The sequence below is a fragment of the Oryza brachyantha genome, chromosome 4 (assembly GCF_000231095.2).
Source record: "Oryza brachyantha chromosome 4, ObraRS2, whole genome shotgun sequence".
Lineage (NCBI taxonomy): Eukaryota > Viridiplantae > Streptophyta > Magnoliopsida > Poales > Poaceae > Oryza > Oryza brachyantha.
This window is the reverse complement of record NC_023166.2, coordinates 14,990,316-15,011,541: the sequence shown is the minus strand read 5'-3', so window position 1 is coordinate 15,011,541 and position 21,226 is coordinate 14,990,316. Positions and strand designations below refer to the sequence as shown.

Here is a 21,226-nt window from a genome sequence, read left to right as displayed (position 1 = left end):
TTTAAAATTGTATCCCATCAAATAACCGGTAGAGATATTCGATCAGTAACGGTGTCTCTTATATTGAGTACGACAATACGTGCGGGATGCTATTTGGCTTTTCCCTTAATGAATGTAGTAACTAGTTAGGAAAACATAGAGCTAAACTTTGGTTGGTTACCGTAAAAAAAGGAAAGCTTTAAAACAGTATCCCATCGAATTTGTTACGACATGATATAATCTATAGAGTTATTCAATCGGTAACGTTGCCTCTTATATGGATTCCGACAATGCGTGCAGGGTGATCGTTTGGTTTTTTTTCCCCTCAATGAATGAAGCAACTAGTTAGAAAAACATAGTGCTAAACTTTAGTGGTTATAGTAAGAAAAGGAAAGCTTTAAAACGGTATCCTAATGAATTTGCTCCGATGAGATATAACACGTGGAGTTATTCGACGGTAACTGTATCTCTTATATTGATTCTGACAAGACTTGGGGGTGATCGCTTGTCTTTTAGGAAAAAAGTCAAACATCATATTTGTAAATAAAAAATAGTTTATGAATAAAGCTTTCATATACGTGTTTTTAGCGATCTAAAAGCTAAAGCATAAAAATAAACTAAGATGAGAAAACTCTAAAATCAACTCCAAATCAAATGTTGAAAATTTAAATTCTGATTTATAATTATAAGCAAAAGCGAAAAGATAATGGTGATGGACTTTAGACTCTATAACAGTTCGTCGGTATCCCTAGGTCCATTCAGAGTTTTCGACAAGGTATTGACAAGGGAGCTGTAAATCTGTTGCACCAACTTTTACTATATTTTACTTTAAATTTTTCAACATTCAAGAAATATGGATTTGGAGTTTGTATCAAGCCATTTCATCCCTCGTACTTGTGCACCCCGCGAATAACTTTATTTGTTATTCTTAAATACTGCTAGGAATCTCTGCAAAAAAAAAGATGGTGATAGCCTAGGAAAAACCAAGAAAAACAAATAAATTTAATAGAAACCAAATTACATGAACAAAACGTAATAAATAAAAATAGGACTTTGCACGTTAAGAAATAGAATTAATAACAATCACAACGGACTGAAGTCCAAATCAATCGAATAAACAAAATCATCCCCATAGCCATGTTTACAAACATCCTAGTTAAAACTTAAAAGAGATTAATCAATTTGATGACATATGTGCTAATAAGTAATTTGTATCTATCTACCGATTCATGTTGTTTGAAGGAAGAGATTTACGCAACGTAGAGCTCCATGCTTCCAAGTTTCAGAGTACGTAGCTTCAGCAATCAGCATATGTACTTGTTTTTTCACGAGGATTTCACGCTTAATGCACACAAGCAATACCTATAGATCAAGTTGTTAATATATCAAAAAAAGTTGTTAATATATTTATTTCACCCATTCCAAATTGATGCATGGTGAGTTAGTGGCGTTCGGGTCCTCTACGGTAACAACAGATGGCACTGTTTGAACAGTGCTCTGAGCCTTGTGGTAACAGTGATTCGAATTAGAGAAATACGTCCTAACAGTTTGTTGGTACACTGTGTTTACTGTTTATACTGTAGCGTACTGTACTACCAAAAATATGAATAATGTAAATTAATGTAATATCTTTATATTTTGTTTTCAAATACAGAGGATCCCATTCCGAGTTAGTAACACGATCTATTAAAGCAGCCGGCAAACCGCCATCGAACAAGGGTCACAAAACATTTCCATTGTCTTAAAAAAGACATGGGCCCATCAGTAAAATAACTAAAATGTACTGCGTAAATAGCATTCTCTCCCATCATAAATATTTAACGTTTTGAATAAAATTTGATTACATTTGTAAAATTTTGACCATCAATTGTATTTTAAAACAAGTTTATAAAAAGTAATAAGTTTATAATATTATTATATCTTCTTTAAATCTAAATCCACATGTACCATTTTTAAAAACTGAGTATTTGAGAAGTGATTCATCGGTCGTTAAAGTTTCAAAAGGATTAGCTAAATTTTGTCATAATAGTTAAACATTCATAACTATAAGAATTAAAGAGATCATACAGGGAAGCAGAACCTGAGGATGCGTGTTTTTTCTTTATTTTTCCCAAAATAAAAACAGTTGGAGGTTAGCTGTTTGGCATCTCAAGTACTTCCTACGGTTTTTATAGTTGGTTGATTTTTTGACTTGGTTTAACCATATATCTTATTAAAAAATTGTGTAGATATATAAAAATTTAAGCTATTATTAAAATAACTTTAATGATAAACCAATCACAACAAATAACAAAACAAATGACAATTACGTAATTTTTCTAATAAAACAAATGATCAATCTTTTTAAAAGTTATAACAACATTATCGATTAAAAACATGAGTGGGCATTATCAATTAAAAAAAAAGAGAATATACTCCCTCTGATTTTTTTATTTGACATTGATGACTTTTAATCTATGTTTGGTTATTCATCTTATTTAATGTTTTGTGCAGATATACATTTTAAGTCATGATTAAAGTGTTTTTAGTAATAAATCAAATCACAACAAAATAATTAATAAATTACATATTTTTAAAGAAAATGAATAGTTAAACGTAGATCTATGAACTAACGTTATCAAATTTAAAAAACGGAGTATGCAGCTATATCGATACGGTTGTCCTCCTTAGTCGCTGATAGTTTCTTATATTTATTTATGCACACTAGCTTCCTCGATAGCTACCTGTTGAATTCATCTACATATGGTGTTGTTCACAAATTCGTTTGTAAGGTTAGTGTCCACCATGTTTTGGTTTTGTAATTTAATATTATATTTCCACCCGTTCAAAAAATATGTCTCCACGTGATATGCATGACGATAATTTAGGTAGATTAATTACGTTGATAATCTTGCAAGGAAAAAACGGTGTCGATGATAGAGAAATGATCCATTCATTATCTTGACTAAAAAAAGGTCCATTATTTTCCGACATAATTGACATGCTAGTGTAGGTCGTGTTCTTCCGTTGAACTGTTAACCAGCTGAATTCCTGTGCAATCGAACTAGATTACAATATCTGAAAAGTAGAATTATTGTATCTATTATACAACTCTTATGATTGTTTTCACAATGTAATTGTACTTCTCGTACTGAATGGTTGAATTGATGAATAGACGAGTGATTGTTCAGTGTAGAAATGAACAAATTAACCATTATATATTTTTAAAAGTGGATTTAAACCTGTCGTATAATACATACGCACATACAATTATATATACACACATAGGCGTATACATGTATATAAAGCACTTCATCTATTCTAAAATAGAAGCATTTAAAGGATTTAAATTGTGTAGCACAATATAACCATTTATGTATGTATTCATATTATTTCAATCATTTCAAAATGATTATATAGACAATTAAATGTTTACAAAGAGAATATAATCGATTAAAAGTTCAAAAATTTACATGGAAGTTATAAAATAGTCTTTTAACATTTTCTATGTATACTGAATAATTATTATAGTTATATTTTAGGATGAACGTAGCATTTCTTTAAAAAAAATGAAGCTCGGAAAACGTGCCTGTTATCGACTCGATCGGTTTTTGAAGAGAAAAGAGACAACGAAATTTTCACGTGTCAGATTTTGACGCAATTAAATGAATTACTGGACCAGAAAAGGACCGCCAAATACCATCTTTCCGGATCCAATGGTGTCGTCACCACCTGTGCTGTGATGCATCTCCGAGACTCCGACCCCTACTTGCTTGCTGGAACTAGCCTCTCCACCGTGGCAATTCATATAGTATTAGTCATGTGGTGTACCCGTTTGGACAAACTAACTCTGACAAATTAAGATAAATTAATCAATCCATGAGTACGTACGCACACGATCACAGACTTGCACGCACGAATCCATCGATCGAACACCTGATCGAGCATTGAACCATTCATCGCAAGAGAACCATTTACTTACCCCCTAGATCGTTTGATCGACAGAGTGGATATCGTCGAACCGGTGACTGGCAGCAGCAGCAAGCTGCCTGGCTGATCGATTGAGCTTGCACCCAATCGATCTGGACTGCCAAAATGGTAATTGAGACGTCGTCGCAGGCATACGCTAGCTACGTACGCACCTGTGTCTGCGTGGATAGACTCTGCTCCAAGCATTTTTGCAGCAGGCACAGGAGAGTTTAATACGCAGACAGAGACGCTCGCACGGACGATGTGATAGCATGCATGATGTTAGAATTAGATTATATCTCTAATATATCTCGTGTATCTCATAAATGTTTCTACTTTCTTATGCCGATCCTATCCGTATCTTTGTATCTCTCTGGGATATGACTCGTGCCTATATGTACTTCGCACCGATATCAATCTAATTATTGCGTTGAGTTCTATCGCGCTTTCACATGACACGATCCATTAATTCCGGTCGATCTCCTCTCCTCTCCTCCAACGACAGCAGACCGGCCGGTCGGTGAGCGCGAGTAACATGCGCTACCGGCACCGTTTCTGCACATACATTTGGAGCTCGGTTGATCGATCACGACCCCCATGATAGGCGCTGCACTACTTGTATTGTACGCACAGTAGTATGCTTGCTATATAGGAGTTTGACGCAGTGCATGTTACTTGCAGCTTCTCCGGGCAGGCACTGCCACATGGTTGCCGTGAATCCACGCTGCCGCCTGTTTCCTGCAATGCCTTCTTCTGCCTTTCGAGATCCGCTGAACTTTCTGGCCTGTCACAGGAAAGCCTGTACTGTTGAAGGTCAAATTTCAGGTGGTATTTACATGTAGAAAATTTTTTGGAAAAGTATCACGTCAAATGTTTGACTGGATGTCGGAAGGGGTTTTCGGACACGAATAAAAAAATGAATTTCACGGTTAGCCTAGAAACCGTGAGACGAATCTTTTGAGCTTAATTAATCCGTCATTAGCACATGTTGGTTAATGTAGCACTTATGGCTAATTATGGGCTAATTAGGCTCAAAAGATTTGTCTCAAGATTTTTTCCATAACTGTGCAATTATTTTTTAATTCATCTATGTTTAATGCTTTATTTAGATTCTAAAAATTCAATATGATGTTTTTAAAAAAAAAAATTTAAAAACTAAACACGGCCTGATCAGTTTCACTTCCATTAGGCTGTCCGAGACGCGCCTTCGAGTCTTCGAGGAAGAACATGGCAGACTGGCAGCTGCATGCGTGCGGTGTCTCGCGAGATGTCAAAGCACGTCTTTCGTGACGACGGTAATATATGTGGTGATCAGAACTAACCGGCTGTGCAGATATCGCAGGTGTTGCTTATAGGTCTTATCATCATCTGCCACTGATCGATCCTGTCCAGGGACGACGGGAGACAAAAAGCAGGGCCGTTTCCACGAATTAAAGGCCCACTAACGCTATATAAATGGAGGTTCTAAAATAGCAGCACGGTGGACGTTGGAGCGATTAAATCGCTTCAGTTATCACTTATCGGCATGGTTCAAATCTTATAAATCTAGCTCTTATTGTTTGGCTATACGTTAAAAAACCAAACAATATAGTTACAAATAAAAAATAATTTGTGAATAAAAGTTTTATATGTGTTCTTAACAATATAAAAATAAATGTTAAAAATAAACTACGATGAAAAACTCTAAACTTTTATTTACATGTTCTTGAGGTTGAAAATTTAAATTTTAACTTATAACATAAAAATAAATGAAAAAATAAGACTAGCTAACCTTATAGTAGATTTTGGGGTCCCCTAATTTAAAGGCCTAAACGGTCGCTGAGTCGGCTCATGTCCTTAGACAATCTTAGATAAAAGAGGGTGATTGTTTAGTGTTTGAAAGATAGAAATGAAACAAGATGTTTTCATATGAAAAAAAGTTGTAAGTAAAAAAATTCATGTACATGTTTAGACGCGAAAGGATGAGGGCGACGAGCAAAACCCTAGTACTCCGCTCACGTACGGATATGCACGATGCACAAGCAATAGAGGGAAACTGATTAAATAATAAAGGGAAAAAAAAACCTGATCATCCTGCGTGTGCAAGCAAGCTTGACACGAAAAAGTTCGCGGCCAAGTAACCACCCCTAGCGTGTTACGCGTGTACATGTTCGATTATCCACCACATGCTGATGTGTTTTCCGACGTGGTTGAGCCACATGTACCAACTTAAATTAACCGGCAGTCTCGCCGAGGCTCGTGCTAGACCAAACATTCAAGCAGCCTGCAGGATGTACAGTACAGCTCGGCCGGTCCAGTCAAGCGATGCTCTGGGCCTCGTGGATGGATTGCGTACGGCTCGGTTTCTTTGCGTGTCGAGCGGCCGTCGCGTTCGATCTTTGCCAGCTAAATAAAAATTCAGAATTGAATTTTACACCCACCGGCAACGTGCGTAATGGTCGAAAGAATTCCCCTTCCTCCTTTGCTTGCTTCATCACCCAGTAATCGTAATTTTTTAACAGTTGACCAATATATAAACATACCAGATAAGCTTCACTAGAAGAATTAAGTGCGCTTTTTTACCATTCCTGCAATATATCAAACTGAGGCTACGCAGGGCTGGCCTCCCATGCACGCATAAGAGGATTGTGTTGGGTTCCGATCTTTTTTTTAACAGTAGAGATAGAGATTTTGACACGGAAGAATAAGAGTGAAGCAAGAAAGGAGAAATTGCTGTGTTGAGTTGGGCTCGCGACCAAATTCATGGCCCATATAAATTTCGGGCCTGTGCTGACTTGGGCTTCTACGAGGGCCCAGTAAAACCAACGCGACCTCGCGAGATTGCGTTTGCGTTGCGTTGCGCCGTTGCCCATGGGTCGCGGAAGCGGAACCAAGCACGCGGCCATAGGCTAGTGCGCCACCGGCGGCCGGATCGATACCGGCGGCGGGGCGGCGGTATCCCGCCATTCCCACGCGCGCGCAGCAGCACGGGCTGCCGCGTCCGGGCGGAAGCGGTCCAAGTCCACGCCGCGTTGGCCCCCTCCGAATCCCAACCACCCTCAACCGCTCCACTCGGCCGCCGCGGGTGCCATGAAGAAGCTGTTCTGCTTCTGCGGCGGCACAGGCAGAGCGGCGAGGAGGCCGGAGAGGGCGTCGATGGCTGACTGGTGCGTGTTCTGCCCCATCGCCCGCCGGGACCCCGCTTGCGACACCGTCCTCCTCTACTCCGTTCTGTACCCTCCCTCCCCTCCCCTCCCCTCCCCGTCGCCGCTTCCGATCTAATCCGCGCGAGTGCGCGTTCATCTAGGTGCTGTGGTCGCTGACACTGTGTCCTTTTGGATTCGTGCTCAGGATGACAGGGTCGTCGCGTTCAGGGACATCAACCCGTCGGCGTTCAGGTACTTTGTCTTCTGTGGCTCCAGCTTGCTCACACGGCGTCGTGTTGGGGGGATTGGTCTGGATATGGCATTGCTTCTGTTACGTATAACGCCTGGATAGTTGGGTTCGTATATCGTCAAAAACACCTGGCGATAATTGGGGAGCAATACTGTTTCTAGTGAATTGGCCGTCATTCTATATTTCTATACTAATGCAAGATGGAAGGCTCTTTAACTAGATTGTGTTTGTTGTTGGAGTAATTGTTATGTTGCCCTCCTACTTACCTAATCTGTAACTAAACTAATGGTTTTTACTGTGAACAAGCTTGCTACTTAAGTGCCGGTGCAATTTTTTCGTCTTTGGGCACATTTTACCATTGTTCAAACTTCAAAGTGATCTCTTTTTCTCTGCCTCTACTCAGAGAAAGAGATTTCACCTTTTAGCAGTAACGCATTCTGTTGGCCGATCAATATTTATGATCAGCATAATAGCAGTGCTACTGATTCCTCTCTACCAATCTATTTTAACTGTTGTATGAATTTGTGTGTGTTCCTAAAACCAAAATGTAATGGAGAACCCAATCTTCTGGACCACCTATTTGGATGTTCGTGAGATGTGACTTTGCATGTACACAAGCATCATCATTATATTTTTCTATATTATGGAGGATCAGTGCAAAAACATGCTGGATATCTTCACAATTGCACATCTTCGTTCACATGTAGTGGTGCACATATGAAATATCACATAGCTTACAGTTGAAAGATATGTTGCTACCAATAATTATTTCCATATGGTTAGTTGCATCAGTCAGACAGCTTAACACCCTTGTGAACTCAATGCAAACAGAACAAGAAGTCGAGCTGAGCTAGTCATGCCGATTTATTGTTGACATGCCAGAGTGTTTTTTCGCCTGTACTCTTTTAGCACCAAGTCTCCAAATTTAATTTCAGTTTTCCACAGTGAACTATTGACCCAGAGAATGTGCTTTCAGTTTTCCAGTGAACTATTGACTCAGAGCCTGTCGGGTCTTTCTTTAAAACTTGTCTCACGGCATCCTACATTATGTTTTGTTTTTAGGCACTATCTTGTCATACCCATTGAGCATATACCTACTGTCAATGATCTCCGGAGAAACACAGAAGATCACCAGTTAGGTGGGTGATTTGTTTCTTCTTTGTTTAGTGCAACCTTGGGTCGCTACTATTCTTCATGTAATTCAAACCAACTAGTTGCTGAACTGCAGTATGTTTTGTGCTTTTCAGTTAGTCACATGGTGGCAGTAGGAAGAGATTTACTCAATCGAGATGCTCCCAATTCAGAGGAACACAGGTATTGCCAAAAAGAAATATATTTGGTATATTCATTATTTCTGTTGTACACTAGCAAAATGCTCATGCGAGTCAACAGGATAAACTATCTATGTCCTTTAAAATAATCGTATATTTATTTTGTTTTCTGAAATTGGATGCTTAGTTTATGTCCACAATATATAAATGAACACTCAGGGTTGATGAACAAAATCATCATATTCTTCACAGTTGATAGCATCACCTGCGAGATATCAGCCTTGCCCCTCATCATTCTTTAATAATCATAAGGATCCATTCCAGCAGTGCGAAAATCTGCTGCACAATGTTGAAAGAAATTATACATAATTGAGATCATTGTGTGGTACAAGATTTAATTACCATAGGGGTCAGGTAGATGATGATTTTGGGTAATGGAGCAACTTCCTGCAATCCCCTGTATACTTTGAACATTATTATGGGTAGTCAATGTCCAGTTGAGCACTTGAGCAAGCGTATGAAACAACTTGTATTTATTCTTATTTTTAGTTATAAAATTGGCTCCCATTGGTTCTCTTTTTGGAAGAAAAGACGAAACAACTTACTAGCAACTGAAAAATAATTTATGAGTAAAACTTTTATATGTGTGTTCATAGTGATTCAAAGGCAAATGATGTAAAATATACTATGATGAAAAAATCACAAAATCAACTCCAAAATTAAGTTGTAAAAATTCGAACTTTTGCTTATAGTAGAAGCGAAATGATTGGAGCCATTGTACACTTCTGTTCTGTGAGGACCTGCAACAGCAGGTTTCTGATAAGAGAAATGATGTTGACCACAAATTGTTAGTAACAACTATATACTATGATTCTTTTTTTCAGAAAATAGAAGATAGAGCATAATAAATAGTAATTAGTATTACTACTCCCTTCGTTTTATAATGCAAGACTTTCTAGTCTTGCCTAGATTTTTTATGGATACTAATGAATTTAGACACATATGAAAACGACATTGATCAATGGATGAATCTAGATAAGGTCTTACAATATGGAACCGAGTGAACATAAACCATTTTCGTCCATGTACAAGGCGTTCATATCATTGCCCTAGAGAGAAAAAATGAAGATGGCAAGAAAACTAAGCTCATTTTGTTGTGTGTGAATCTAATACACTTGATGTGTAGATCGGTATATAGATGCAATACCTTGTTGCTGCTGCTTGTTGGTTCACCATGAGGCATGAGCGGAAGAGCTGAACTGGTACCCACACCAAGCTTCCTTTCTGTCTCAAGTTAATCGAAACGCGGCCATAGTTGGATGAGTAGTAAAAAAAGAGAAAGGCATTGTCATAGTAAATTTCTCTGCTCATATGGTGATCGATCTATGGGTGCACAGCCAATATGATTTGCCTTCTCCGCTCATATGGCGATCGATCTATGGGTGCACAGCCAAATGTGATTTCCCCTGTTTTTCTCCTCGTCCGTTCGTTGATTAGTGTGTGGGACTGGGCTCCGACTCGAAGATGACCCAGAACATAAACGGGCAGGATTCCGCTTGACCGCATGCAGAAATGCAATCTCGCCAGCATGGCGTGGATTAATGATGGACGACGGAAGCACCTTTAATTATAAAAGTAGAGATGTGATTGGAAATTCTCTGATACGCTAACAGGAAGCAACATTAATTTGTTTTTCAATGTCACTAGATAGTTATTGAGCGTTATTCCTATCTGCATTCTTGTAAACTTTTGTATCTTGCAGATTTGGTTTTCACCAGCCGCCATTTAATAGTGTAGATCACCTTCATCTTCACTGCTTGGCATTGCCATTTATGCCCAGGTACTCATTTACATAGCTATGTGTTTTTCACTTCATTTGAAATGTGCATATTTTCACTTGGAAATTATTTATACCACTTCATTTTAACAGCTGGAGGCAAGTAAAATATACACCTCTTGGTCCCCTTGGAGGTTTTATTGAAGCTGAGAGTTTATTGGAAAGAATACGCCCATAGTCGACAGTTATCACAAATACCGGTACAAGCTATTCTCGCATAACTTTTTTATGGGTGCTTAACTTTTATTGTATTGTCATTTGTACGTGATCCACTGTAAACTCAACATATGGTCTGAAATTGTACCGTAAAATAATAACTCCTGCCCTTTCTGGAAGTTGAGCTGCGTTGAATTGATAGGCGCCGCTGTATAAGTTTCCTTTTAGGGCGAACAGCCTTTCCTTATAAACAAAGGAATAATTACCACCGATAGCCTTTTTATGGCATGTTGATCATCGGTGGAACATTTAGGCAGGTTCCAATCATGGTATGATATTTTTCTCGTTAGCTTTCGCTGTTGCAATTAATCATGGGGTTCATTAAGAAATGTGTTATATGGACTATCGGCTTTGGTCCCAGAGGACTAAAATATTTTATCCCAGAGCTCTTAATGATACTTTTGATAATACAACAATACAAAGTTAAAGTACCCATATAATGGCTATGACCACGGAAACCTGCGGACAGTGAACCACACGCTAGGAGAGTCGATTGCGTCATGAGCTTGTGTTTGCATCCTTTTATTATTCGTCACTTAATTATAGCTTTTTAATGCTTGTATCATCCTTCTGTTGGGGACCTGCCTGCACCGACCTGCCACAATGAATATTGTTGTGGCTTGTATGGGAATAATGCGCATCTTAGAAACAAATATATATTGGATTTGTCAAATCAAAAGTTGCTCTTGATCAAATCTCATGTACTTAGCCGTTTGCATTTGTCCCCACAACCAAGAGGCAAGCTAGCAAGAAACCGGGTCGATTGTGGTTCTTTTGCATACCAAAAAGTGACAATAAGTAGGTCACTCTCTGATTGTACGCAAACGAGTAATAATGGAATTCCTCTCGTCTTCAGTTTATTCGAAAGCATACCCAGGTCTTGCGCCTTTGTAAAATTAGTTTTGTCGCCACTCCAAACGATCAACAGTTCTGTATCATAGTGCGGATGCCATACACCAAAAAGGATCTGGCACCTGCAGACTGGAATTTATCTCGCCTGCGGCTCTTAACGCAATAGCAATGTTCCATTGCATTTGCTCGTTGCAGTGCACGCAGAGACGGGGCAATCTTTCGGTGGTCCGTCGCGTCTCTTTCCATTCGCCTCTGCCTTTGTTTCTGTTCCAGTGTAGTCCGCCCTCGTCCGCTATGGGCAAAGGCCAATCCCAGCGAGTACCTGCTCTGCACGAACCAGTAGTTCGCAGCAGCCATTTCTCATGGGGAAGTGGCGTGAAGCAACCAAGCAGCAGACGCTGGACGACAGTGATGGCTCACCCTTTAAGCCAAGACCATGCATAGAGATGCCAACGATGGTAGCAGAATCTGCCTGAACTGGAGTGCTTGCATTGCATCCACAGTACTCTTGAGCTGGGTTACGTACAGTATTTGCGACGGCCATTGGCCATTGGTCTTGACTCTTGTTAGAGTTCTTTGAGCTTCGCGTCTGCGGCTTTGTATGGACTTGTAGCCGACTAGGCGGCGCCCACCGATGGGCGGGGACCCTCGTCGCTACGGCACGTACCCGACCCCCCTCACAGCTGTTCTCCGGCCAGCCATCGTACGACGCCATGTACCTGTCAATCGTCATCACCATCATCATGACACATTCACACCAGGAGGAGTACAATAGTACATCATCATGGCGATGGAGGTTCGGATACGAGGGCACAGGAAACGCGAACGATCAATCCTTTTCACGTCTCCTCTTGTTTCTTCTGTGACTGTTCCCAAGCCAGCCGGCCAGCCTGCTGCTTCTCCCCGTTCAATTCCTGGCTGGCTGGCTGCTGCTTGCGGCTTCCACCCGTTGGCTGCGAATGGTGGTTCACTGGTGCATCATTGTGCCGCCCGTACGTAGCGTTGGCTGCTTGCACGAACAATTGTCGTGTTCCTCCCGTACCCGTAGCTAGTTTTTCCTCGCCGTTTCTCTCGGATTCATGTGGTTTGAAATTCGAATTCCTATTCACTTCCTCTCTGCAACGAGGCTCAGACCACGCATTAACCTCACGTATCGCGTAATCCCCCCGTCCCAAAAAGAATCAATTCTTCGGTTTCTGTGTCCAACGTTTGATCATTCGTTTTATTTGAAAAATTTTCAGAAAATTAGAAAAAAAATTAGTCACACGTACAGTACTATTCATGATTTATCATCTAATAAAAACAAAAATATCAATCGTAAAAAAATTTAAATAAAACAAAGAGTCAAAAATTATAGATAAAAAATAAAAAAGTTTGGTTTATTTTGGGACGAAGAGAATACGTATGAAATGGGACGCGTGAACAGAAGCTTAAAGGAAACTCTACCATTGTGGATGCCAGTGAAGCAAGAATCCCGGAACCCACAGTCAGATAGAGTAAATGTAGTAGTAACTCGCAGTCCATCAGCTAGCCCATAGTCTTTTGAGAAATTGGACTTCCAGCCAGCGGTACGTGCAAGATTGCTCACACTGGAGTGATCGCTCAGGCGTGGATGTGTGATTGCACTGATCTTCGATCACTGAACTGCATAGAAATATCGCACATAAAAAGTGCTGGGCCCTTCCCTTCTCAACGATAGTTGTTTTAGAATGCTCTCTATTGCTAATTGGACTCATCAACTATGAGTATTAAAACTCTAAATTAACTATTGAAATTCTTCCTATCACGATAATATTGATAGTGTTAGGTAGAGAGCACCGTAATCAAGCTCTATCAACAAAATGGAGCAAGTCCCTTTATGTATCTGGTTCTGTATACAGCTCACTTAACTATAGTGAGCTCATCAATCATGAATTAATGATAATGTTGCCACAGTGGCTACTGAAACTATCGTTCCCATGTTTATACCTATAATTTAAATTTAAATCTTAAATTTAGAGTTAATTTTAAATTTTTTATCGTATTTTATTTTTTAGCATTGTCTTTAAGATGGCTAAGGGCACATATAGAAAATTTGTATTCACATTTTTTTTTGTAAATATGTTATTTTTTTTCCTCAAACGATCCGCTTACGTTGAACTAACACTTCCAACAAAAAGATCTGACGAGCTAGTCCTTTTTTCATATCGCCCTTTCGGCTCTCACGGAATTATTGATCTGTTCATTTTCACGTGATTGTCTTTGCTAATGCTCCTGGCATGAACAACTCGCTGATTATCTGTACTGTTTATTGATCTATTGTTGAACGAAAAGATGGAAAAGGTAGACTAGCTAGTGTAGTGCAGTAGTAGGTTGATTTGATGATTAGTTTGATGGTGCAATCAAGAGATGGGTTCGATCATATCCACCCAGATGCAGTGATAAGCACTTTACATTTTTGTAGTGGTCCCCAACTATTGATTAGCGCGTCTTTAGTTCTTTCGTGGCAAAATAGAGTAAACCAATTTGCTTATATAAAACAAGATAAATCATTAGCATAAAAATGGGTTTATCTATGATTTTAAAACAACTTGTCTATAGAGTTTTTCTATATATACATGCTTAATCATGTGCTAATGATTTAGCTCGTTTTATGCAAATTAGTTGGTACTGATATGGGTGGTAATGGGTCCAAAGTTTTCTATATAGTCTAAAATATGGTGGCCTAAATTTTATAGGTTTTTAAGCTAAAAATATTTAAGAATTTAGTAGGGTTAATGAAAGAATCCAAGAGCTTAATATAACCCCTATGTACTGGTTTAGCTCAAAAGAAGGTTGAACAGCTATCTGCAGCTTAAATGGTGCTGTACTGAATCACAGTGGTTAATTTGCTTAATCACAGTACTTAATCTATTGATGTTTATCTTCCTAACCTAACCTATATATGGATGCAACAAGCCAAGTGCAAATTAACGAGCACACATTTTCGTGTGTATTTGGCCCAAAATGGTAAAAGTTTTGCCCGAAGCACTTTTTGGTAAAATAGATCTAAACACTAGAGTAAGAAAATGACACATTTGCATTTGGCATTTAGTAGTCTGTATTAGCAAATTTTATCAAAAAGTGCATAGGGACGCGGACGACATCTCACTTTTTTTTAAAAAAAGACAACTTTGGTATGCCTCTAAACACTAACTTGCAAAAATATAATGCTAAAACTTTTGCCACCAATACTTTTACCATTTGTCATTTGACATTTCAAATACCTCTAAACAAGGAGTGGTTTAAACAGAAGATAAAAAGGAGACGGTTATAGAAAGATGTACTGCAGTATTTTCAGGAGTAGTAGCTGTAGTTTCAGCCTTTCCTGACCATACGCGAGCCAGCCTAGCAATAGCACTTTGGGTGTTTGGTTGCTAGCTACGTCTTATCACGTCTAAATATAGGTAACTTTGATTTACTTGATAACTGTTTTTGGTTACGGTCAATAGCTGTGGCAATATTTCTTTTTAACAAACTAAATCTCACGTGTCAATGACCTAGAAAAGTATGACCCAGAAAAGTATGATAACATTCTCTTTAGACTTATCGTTGTGCGGTTGAGTCTTTAATAATCTTATAACGTATTTGGTTGACGACTAACTTTGCCATATCTAACCTTAGACAAGTTACAGTTTTAGCGGACAGTGTTTGTTTTTAAGCTATAACTTTAATTTGTCTAACTCTTAACCACTTGACCTATCATTTTTACTGTATTTCTTGCCTAAAAGTTTATCGTCTTTCTTATCATAAAAATACGACAAGACTAAAGTTGACAGACAAGATTATACGTGAATGTTAGTAGCTATCAACCACGGGGCATTTAGATTGGACTAAACTTTTTAATTCATGTCATATCGGATGTTTGAACATTTATTATAAATATCAAACATAGACTACTTATAAAACTAATTATAAATGAGAGATAATTCACGTGACAACTATTTTAAGTCTAATTAATCCATAATTAGCGCATGTTTACTGTAGCATCATATAGGCTACTCGTGAATTAATTAGGCTCAATAGATTCATCTCGTGAATTAGTCTAAGATTATGAATGAGTTTTATTAATAGTCTATGTTTAATATTTATAATAAATATCTAAATATCCGATGTGACAGGGAATAAAAAGTGTTAATCTCATCCAAACACCACCCAAGCAGGGCCTAATAAATGTAGCAACTTTTTCTCATACTCTCTCTGTCCCAAAAAAAACGAATTCTCCGGTTTCCGTGTCCAACGTTTAACTATCCGTCTTATTTAAAAAATTTTCAGGAAATTAGAAAAAAATTAGTCACACGTAAAGTATTATTCATGATTTATCATCTAATAAAAACAAAAGTATCAATCGCAAAAAATTTTGAATAAAACGAAGAGTCAAAAATTGAAGGTAAAAAGTGAAAAATTGGTTTATTTTGGGACGGAGGGAGTATTATCAAAGCAGCTAAACAGACCTTGTATATGAATGAAATTATCGGCAATTCTATTTCTATAATACTTGTTACTATATCTGTCCTAGAGAAACTTTTTTTTATTTCTGTGTTCATTATTTGACCATCTGTTTTATTTGAAAATTTTATACAAAATTTTAAAAAACTACTCACACGTAAAATATTACCCATGTTTTGTCACCTAATAAAAATAAAAATATTGATAGCTAAATACTTTCAAATAAAACAAAGAGTAAAAGATTATGTTTAAAAACTAGAAAATATACTTATTTTGGAAGGGAAGGAGTATTAACATATGGCTTTATGTACGATTATATCCGCATGTCAGTGAGCACTGATAGGACGACCTGAACCCCACGAGATGATCGATCACCGATGAACCGAAGTGCGCCTTTCGTGTTACAATCGCCGTCTCGCAAAGTCACCGGTCACCACTACCACTTTACCAGTAAAAAAACCATAGTGATCCCAAGCTCGTGGTACTTGAAAATGCAATGCAAAGCAAAAGATTAGCCATAGGCCATAGCTGTGCCGCTCTCACTCCGAGGCCACTCTCTAGCTTCCTGTGTCCCGCCTTGTCCTGCTTGGCTCTGCTACCATCTACTCCCCGTACTGCTCGTCCTCATCCTCGCCGCTCGCGGCCAAGCACTGAAGCACGCAGTAAAACTCGCCGTCCCGTGACCCCCCACAAATCCACTCGTCCTCTCGTCACGTAGCCGCGCCGCGCCCGAGCGACCGTGCGTGCGTGTCCCTCCAATCCTCCATGCGGCTCGCGGCGTCTCCCGGGTGGATTTCCGTTTTTCGTTGGACGTCCCCACGGCAGCCGGCTCGGCGCTTCAAAAACCCCTTCTAAACCCGCGGCTTGAGGCCGGCCAGAAAGAAACCCGACGATTCCATTCCACCCCGCGCAAAAGCGCCCGCGTCACCATGCGCCTCCTCTGCTTCGGCCTGCTGCTCCTCTTCGTCTCCTCCTCGCTGCGATGCCACGGGCTGCTCATCCCGCTCACCAACACCCTATCCTCGCTCCGCCCGACCGCCACCAATGACACCACCGCCATCCACCGCCTCCTCCGCTCCTCCTCCCTCCGTTCCGCCGCGCGCCACCGCGGCCGCCGCCACGGCACGCGGCGCGTGCCTCCTCCACGGCACCGCCAGCTCTCGCTGCCGCTCGCGCCGGGGAGCGACTACACGCTGTCGCTCTCGGTCGGCCCGCCTTCCACGGCCAGCTCCGTGTCGCTCTTCCTCGACACCGGCAGCGACCTCGTCTGGTTCCCCTGCGCCCCGTTCACCTGCATGCTCTGCGAAGGGAAGGCGGCGCCTGGTAACAGCTCCAGCCCGCTCCCCCCGCCGATCGACTCCCGCCGCATCTCCTGCGCGTCGCCGCTCTGCTCCGCGGCGCACTCCTCGGCGCCTACCTCCGACCTGTGCGCCGCGGCGCGGTGCCCGCTGGACGCGATCGAGACAGACTCGTGCGCGTCCCACGCGTGCCCGCCGTTTTACTATGCGTACGGGGACGGCAGCCTCGTCGCGAACCTGAGGCGCGGCCGCGTGGGTCTGGCTGCGTCCATGGCCGTGGAGAACTTCACCTTCGCCTGCGCGCACACGGCGCTCGGCGAGCCCGTCGGGGTGGCCGGGTTCGGGCGCGGCCCGCTCTCGCTCCCGGCCCAGCTCGCCCCGTCGCTCTCCGGCAGGTTCTCGTACTGCCTCGTCGCCCACTCGTTCTGCGCCGACCGGCTCATCCGGCCCAGCCCGCTGATCCTCGGCCGCAGCCCGGACGCCGCCGCGATCGGCGCCTCCGAGACGGACTTCGTGTACACGCCGCTGCTGCACAACCCGAAGCACCCTTACTTCTACTCGGTGGCGCTCGAAGCCGTCTCGGTGGGCGGGAAGAGGATCCAGGCCCAGCCGGAGCTCGGGTACGTGGACCGTGACGGCAACGGCGGGATGGTGGTGGATTCCGGCACGACGTTCACCATGCTGCCGAGCGACACGTTCGCGCGGGTGGCCGACGAGTTCGCGCGCGCGATGGCCGCGGCGCGGTTCACGCGCGCCGAGGACGCGGAGGCCCAGACAGGCCTCTCCCCGTGCTACCACTACTCCCCGACGGACCGGGCCGTGCCGCCGGTGGCGCTCCATTTCCGTGGCAACGCTACGGTGGCGCTGCCTCGGAGGAACTACTTCATGGGGTTCAAGAGCAAGGAAGGGCGGGCCGTGGGGTGCCTGATGCTGATGAACGTCGTTGGAAACGACGACGACGACGACGACGACGGAGGTGGCCCCGCAGGCACGCTTGGCAACTTCCAGCAGCAGGGGTTCGAGGTGGTGTACGACGTCGACGCGTCCCGCGTCGGCTTCGCCCGCCGGCGGTGTACGGACCTGTGGGACACGCTCTCGCGCCGGTGAGCTGGTGCGGGCCTACGTTGATCGAGTACAACTATGGTTTAACGTAGCTAGCTTGTCCCAGCTCCCAGGTGTACAGAGTACAGACCAGTAGCTGCCATGTATCTGTAGGTTTCTTCTTCTTCACGACGTTACCGATTTCTTTCTGGTGTTCTGCTTGTAAATCTTGTCTTGCTCTGCCCACATGGAAATATGTTTACCGATTAACCGATGGAAAATTGGAAACTACTCAGACGGCGAGACATGTTAATTACCGGAAGCAATACGAGCACCTATCGGCCTCACACGGGTTGCTACCATCAGAGAAACAGCAGTAAACAAACTCGAATCTTTGGCACATTTGGTGCAACGATAATATCATTGGCCGGCGGCAGCAAGCACTAATGCACGAGGGGTGCAGAGGAACTCCGGAGTTTTCAAGCTGATCCAACGAGAAATCGATGTTGTGGTGATGGGTAATCAGCTTTGCAACTGAGTTTGAGTGAGCTGTCGAGTGATGAGTGTGGCGTACAAGCGGGCCATGGGGAGCTGCGCACGTGTGGAGTGGTGAGCCGAGCATGAGCTGGCGTCTTTGTCTCCTGCAGGAAAGGCAGCGCATGGTTCAATGTGCTACAGAAATTACAGCAGTTTTGTGGTGTGGTCCACATGTGGTATAAAAACCAGGAATCATCGAGAACATGTGGTGAACATACCGTGGCTGTCGTTGTATTGCCGGATGTGTTTGGTTCGTCGGATTTTTTTAAAAAAATAATTGTTCAGTTTCTGGACATTCTTCCTGTCCTAGAAAAAAAATAATTGCTTAGTTTTTAACATGCTTTCTCTGACACTAGTAGTACCAGTGTCCATGCTAACGCTACGGTGTTAGAATATATTTAATAATAGATTATAAAATAACAATATTCAAAATATCATTTTTAAATATGAAGTGTTCAATCATAAAATATAATTTAGTATGAGTAATTGCATAGTAGTACATGATCGATTAGCAAAAGTAATATAAAGAACAATCTAGACGTGATAATAAAAAAAATAGGACCTATCATCTTTTTCAATAAAACAATATATGTCAAGAGGTGCCACAGATAATTCTCTTGCACCATATTCGATATGTCAACGATTATTACATAGTACCCACCATCGGCTCAGACTTGTTCTATAAAAATAAATGATAGCGCTTAGTTCCAAATTGATAAACAACTTTTTTTTATTATAAATTTTAAAAAATCCATTCCCAACGTACAAATAAAATCCCTAGGGGCACCCAGAAAGGGCAACAAGAAAGGGGATACAACATTGGCAGTAACTTCTTTTTCAATAATTAACATGCTAACCGAACAAAATGCTAACTGAATTTCAGGTGTACAGCTTGGATTCATCTACTTCTCTAAAACTATCTTTCATGCCAGCAAGCTCTAAGCAGAAAGAACATACTTTATATCTCTTAGGATAACAAATTAAATGAGAACTGCATTGATATTTAACACGCTGATTCATCTAATCTTAATTTAAAGTTAGCTGCCAAGAGAAAGGACAATTCAGTCAACATGCTTATCTAAGCTTAATTTGTACTAAGCTTACTTATAATCGCTAGCTGCCAAGAAAAAGAAGAGAAATAAATATGGGTAAAATGTAGATATACATGAAAAACATTACCAGCTAAATTCACTGCAACTACCTGAGTTTTCAGTCCACAGAAGGCACATATAATTGCCTACTACTGCTGACAATTTTGATAGTTCACTAAATATCTCTCTAAATTAGGACCCTCCATATATACTTCCATGATTAGATAAGGTTTGTGGTCCCTCAACAGAACTCTGATAAAATAAACCACGCCCCACATGAGAGATGGTACGAAAACTGGAAAAGGTACTGAATATACTTAGCAAAGACATTTCATATTTCAGACCTGCACTCTCCTTTACAATACAAAGCTGCCATAATTGTTCTTAAGAAACAACTTTGCAGAAACTATACAAATCATTAATAACAGGAAAAAAAGAGACACCATTCAACAAGCAATAATTGCATAGAGACTACAGAAAGCAATTTGATCCCTAGATGAACTATAGTAGAATTCAAGTTGCCTTTGGATTCTGAGATATGGTGATTTTAAGCCCGAAACAAAGATTACTTAAACAAAGTTGCAGTAGTACAAATAAATGATTTTTAATTTATTACGCCGAGCAAAGTTCAGAAAGAAGAATATGTAGTACTACTTAAAACACATGTTATATAAAAATGTTAGTAAATTGTATGCACGTAAGCAAAATAGAAAATGTGTCATGCTAACCAAACTTTTGATCCAATAAGGTTATCGTTCATATAAGATTTGTAACGTTCCTGCCCTCGAAGAATCAATGATAGGGTCATTTGATCCATTAATAATAATAAAAGAACATGCTTTAATGCAAAATCATGAAAACCACTTGTTCTTCCATGATACTTTTAAAGTTGAAAATCAATTAAACAACCAGAATGAGTGTCACCCTTGGGAAGCTAAACACAAGTGAACCTTTATCTGTCATACCATGTAGTAGTTGATAAAAGAACCACCCTTCAACTGGTCTTTGACGGATGGTTCCTCCAAATTCAGTAAACCTGAAACTTTTTTGCATATTAAAGCAATTCTATACCACTGTAAACCAACAATATATATGATGGATATGCATACAGTGATTATTTGCTTAGATCACAATGATAAGAACCACAAATCTATTATTCTGGTTAGAGCTGTTTTTCATGAAAGCTAACCTCTCCTTTGCAAAGCTCTCCATAATTCTCTCAAGGCCTTAATAATAAGGGTAAACACTGAAATCAATTCTTATTTTAATTGCTTGGGTGATTTGGAGGGAAGCAAACAAACATGCCCCTTTTTT

General features: G+C 40.9%; 2 protein-coding genes across 3 annotated transcripts; both read left to right on the top strand.

The window, feature by feature from the left end:
* The first annotated feature begins 6,771 nt into the window (after window positions 1-6,771).
* On the top strand, window positions 6,772-10,970 carry LOC102702185 (bifunctional adenosine 5'-phosphosulfate phosphorylase/adenylylsulfatase HINT4). Of its 2 annotated transcripts, none has more exons than XR_001550040.2 (6): window positions 6,772-7,139; window positions 7,258-7,304; window positions 8,365-8,441; window positions 8,550-8,616; window positions 10,336-10,413; window positions 10,504-10,970. XR_001550040.2 is itself a non-coding variant. In XM_006652515.3 (6 exons), the coding sequence occupies exons 1-6, from the start codon at window positions 6,997-6,999 to the stop codon at window positions 10,586-10,588; spliced, it is 492 nt and encodes a 163-aa protein (XP_006652578.1). In that variant the 5' UTR covers window positions 6,772-6,996; the 3' UTR covers window positions 10,589-10,970. The 2 variants fall into 2 exon arrangements, 1 of the variants encoding a protein (XP_006652578.1); XM_006652515.3 differs by having other exon boundaries at window positions 6,772-7,134.
* A 5,859-nt stretch (window positions 10,971-16,829) lies between these two features.
* LOC102716867 (probable aspartyl protease At4g16563) lies at window positions 16,830-18,558 on the top strand. The gene has a single exon (XM_015836283.2). The coding sequence runs from the start codon at window positions 16,875-16,877 to the stop codon at window positions 18,348-18,350; it is 1,476 nt and encodes a 491-aa protein (XP_015691769.2). The 5' UTR covers window positions 16,830-16,874; the 3' UTR covers window positions 18,351-18,558.
* Window positions 18,559-21,226: the final 2,668 nt, after the last annotated feature.